General features: G+C 46.1%; 1 protein-coding gene across 1 annotated transcript in view; it reads right to left on the bottom strand.

The window, feature by feature from the left end:
* Positions 1-2,500, bottom strand: part of shank2b (SH3 and multiple ankyrin repeat domains 2b) — a 116,421-nt gene that overhangs the window by 58,049 nt on the left and 55,872 nt on the right. Inside the window, exon 11 of the mRNA XM_063196942.1 lies at positions 1-117. This exon is cut by the window's left edge and continues 41 nt beyond it. Coding sequence (XP_063053012.1) covers positions 1-117 — 117 coding nt within the window. The remainder of the gene's footprint in view (positions 118-2,500) is intronic.

Here is a 2,500-nt window from a genome sequence, read left to right as displayed (position 1 = left end):
GCCTGTGGCTGGTAGGACTTCACCACAACATAGTGTCTGCCGGGGACAGCACTGTAGAGCTTACGCTTGGAGCTGGGGGTCTCAGCACTGGACAGACCATCCCTGCTGGGCCGTGGGCTAGAGACACAGAGAGAGGTATATGTCATCTGGAGATCAGCACTTACTAATTAATACCCGTAAATGTGTGTGTGTGTGTGCGTGTGTGTGTGTGTGTGTGTGTGTGTGTGTGTGTGTGTGTGTGTGTGTGTGTGTGTGTGTGTGTGTGTGTGTGTGCGTGCGTGCGTGCGTGCGTGCGTGCGTGCGTGAGAGAGAGAGAGAGCGAGCGAGCGAGCGAGCGAGAGAGAGAGAGAGAGAGAGAGAGAGAGAGAGAGAGAGAGAGAGAGAGAGAGAGAGAGAGAGAGAGAGAGACAGAGACAGAGAGACAGAGAGAGAGAGTGTTGTAAAAGGAGTAAAATATTATATGTTCTGAGAATGATGTTCACATGAACAATTGCTGTTAAAAGTGTTGCTGGCTGTTGTAAAACCACACACACTATCCCCTGCTGAGTGTTGTTTCGATGAGCATTATGCATGCTCACATCACAAGCCAGTACATAGCAATCTGAAATGGAAAACAGTGTTACTCTTCCCCCTAGTGGTCTGCCATGGCACACACAACCACATTACATTACATTACAGTAAAGGATGCTGTGTAAATGATTTTCAGCAGGAACTACATAATTATTAAAACCATACACTATCTACACTGCTGTGGCAGTTTTCCAAGCCTCCCATATCCACCACCCTCTTAAAATACTTTATTCACATTCACAGTTGAAAATAGCAATGACCTGAAAACGTGGCCCCCAAGCAGTGGTTCTCAACCTTTTTTGAACTAACACCCCCTTGACCTCATCATAAGCCTCCCAATTCCCTTGACCTCACCATACTCCTAACAAGCTCCCCACCCCGCCTTGGTGTTACGTAAAAAAATAAGAGACTAATGCCCCCCAAGTGCAACTAAGCGCCACCCCCTCTCAGCTATTTCCATCTCTTAAGGCTCCCTAATGCCCCCTGGGGGGCTGCACACACCCCGTTGAGAACCACCACGCTACACTAAGAAGAGGAAAAGGACAGAAGCTTCCAAAAAGAGCTTACAGAGTGTCCCAGATAATCAATTTCATGCTGTATGCACAAAAGAATGAAAAACAAATAAGATATTAACCTATGAAACTATGAAACTACCATTCACCCCAAAACACATCTTGCAAACAGGGAAGAACTCAAGAAGAGACTGAAGATGAGGTGCACTGATTATTACTCTATTTTTGCATCTTCGCAGAAGCTTTGAGGTCAGCTTGCAGAAGTGTGGCAATGTCCTCCCTTGCCCCTGCACTCAGGTCCAGAGAGAGGGGGGGGGAGAGAAAGAGGCAGAGAGAGAGAGAGAGAGAGAGAGAGAGAGAGAGAGAGAGAGAGAGAGAGAGAGAGAGAGAGAGAGAGAGAGAGAGAGAGAGAGAGAGAGAGAGAGAGAGAGAGAGATCTGAAGACCCAGAGAGATAACCCTAGAACCCAAAGAGATGAAATGATCATACAGAGAGATGATGGGAGAGAGAGCTAAAAGAGACAATGAGTAAAAAGACAAAAACACAGAGCAAAACAAGCAGAGAAGGAGAGAAAGAAAGAAGGCAGACGGAAAAAAATAAAGCAATCAAAAGAAGGTGAAAATGAAAGAAAAGAGAGATGTCAAGAGTCAAGTCATAACCACACTGTAGTATGCTGTGTGTGTGTGTGTGTGTGTGTGTGTGTGTGTGTGTGTGTGTGTGTGTGTGTGTGTGTGTGTGTGTGTGTGTGTGTGTGTGTGTGTGTGTGTGTGTGTGTGTGTGTGTGTGTGTGTGTGTGTGTGTGCGTGCGTGCGTGCGTGCGTGCGTGCGTGTGTGTGCATGCCGAGGGGGGGAAAGTGGGACAGAGAGCCTGCACCCTTGGCCTCTGCTCCAGCTTCCGTAGGCCTCCGCTGGGACCCGGGCGGCAATGTCACAGCCAAAGGCATTCCAGCTGCTAACTAGTCATTCTCTCACTCTCCGCACCCTATATTAGGCAGAGTTATGTAACAAGGTCTTTATCAAGCTCTTATCTCCTCTCTTCTACACCTGTCTATCGGCAAGCATTGATGATTCCTATAGATAGATAGATAGATAGATAGATAGATAGATAGATAGATAGATAGATAGATAGATAGATAGATAGATAGATAGATAGATAGATAGATAGATAGATAGATAGATAGATAGATAGATAGATAGATAGATAGATAGATCTCACTTGTGATTAGGTCTGGTGGTAACCAGGCAAGATTACTCCTAATGTCACAGCCAAACGTGCTAACAGCTGCTAACCAATCGCTGCACCCTACAGTAGGGAGAGATACTGTATGTAATGCCAGTTTTTCACTGTGCTCTCGTCTGCTGCACTGATGGTGAGCACTGATTATGATCTCCTATGTGTAAAAGGTACACTATAAAAC

Source organism: Engraulis encrasicolus, chromosome 4 (genome assembly GCF_034702125.1).
Source record: "Engraulis encrasicolus isolate BLACKSEA-1 chromosome 4, IST_EnEncr_1.0, whole genome shotgun sequence".
Classification (NCBI taxonomy): domain Eukaryota; kingdom Metazoa; phylum Chordata; class Actinopteri; order Clupeiformes; family Engraulidae; genus Engraulis; species Engraulis encrasicolus.
This window is presented reverse-complemented; position numbering and strand designations above follow the sequence as displayed.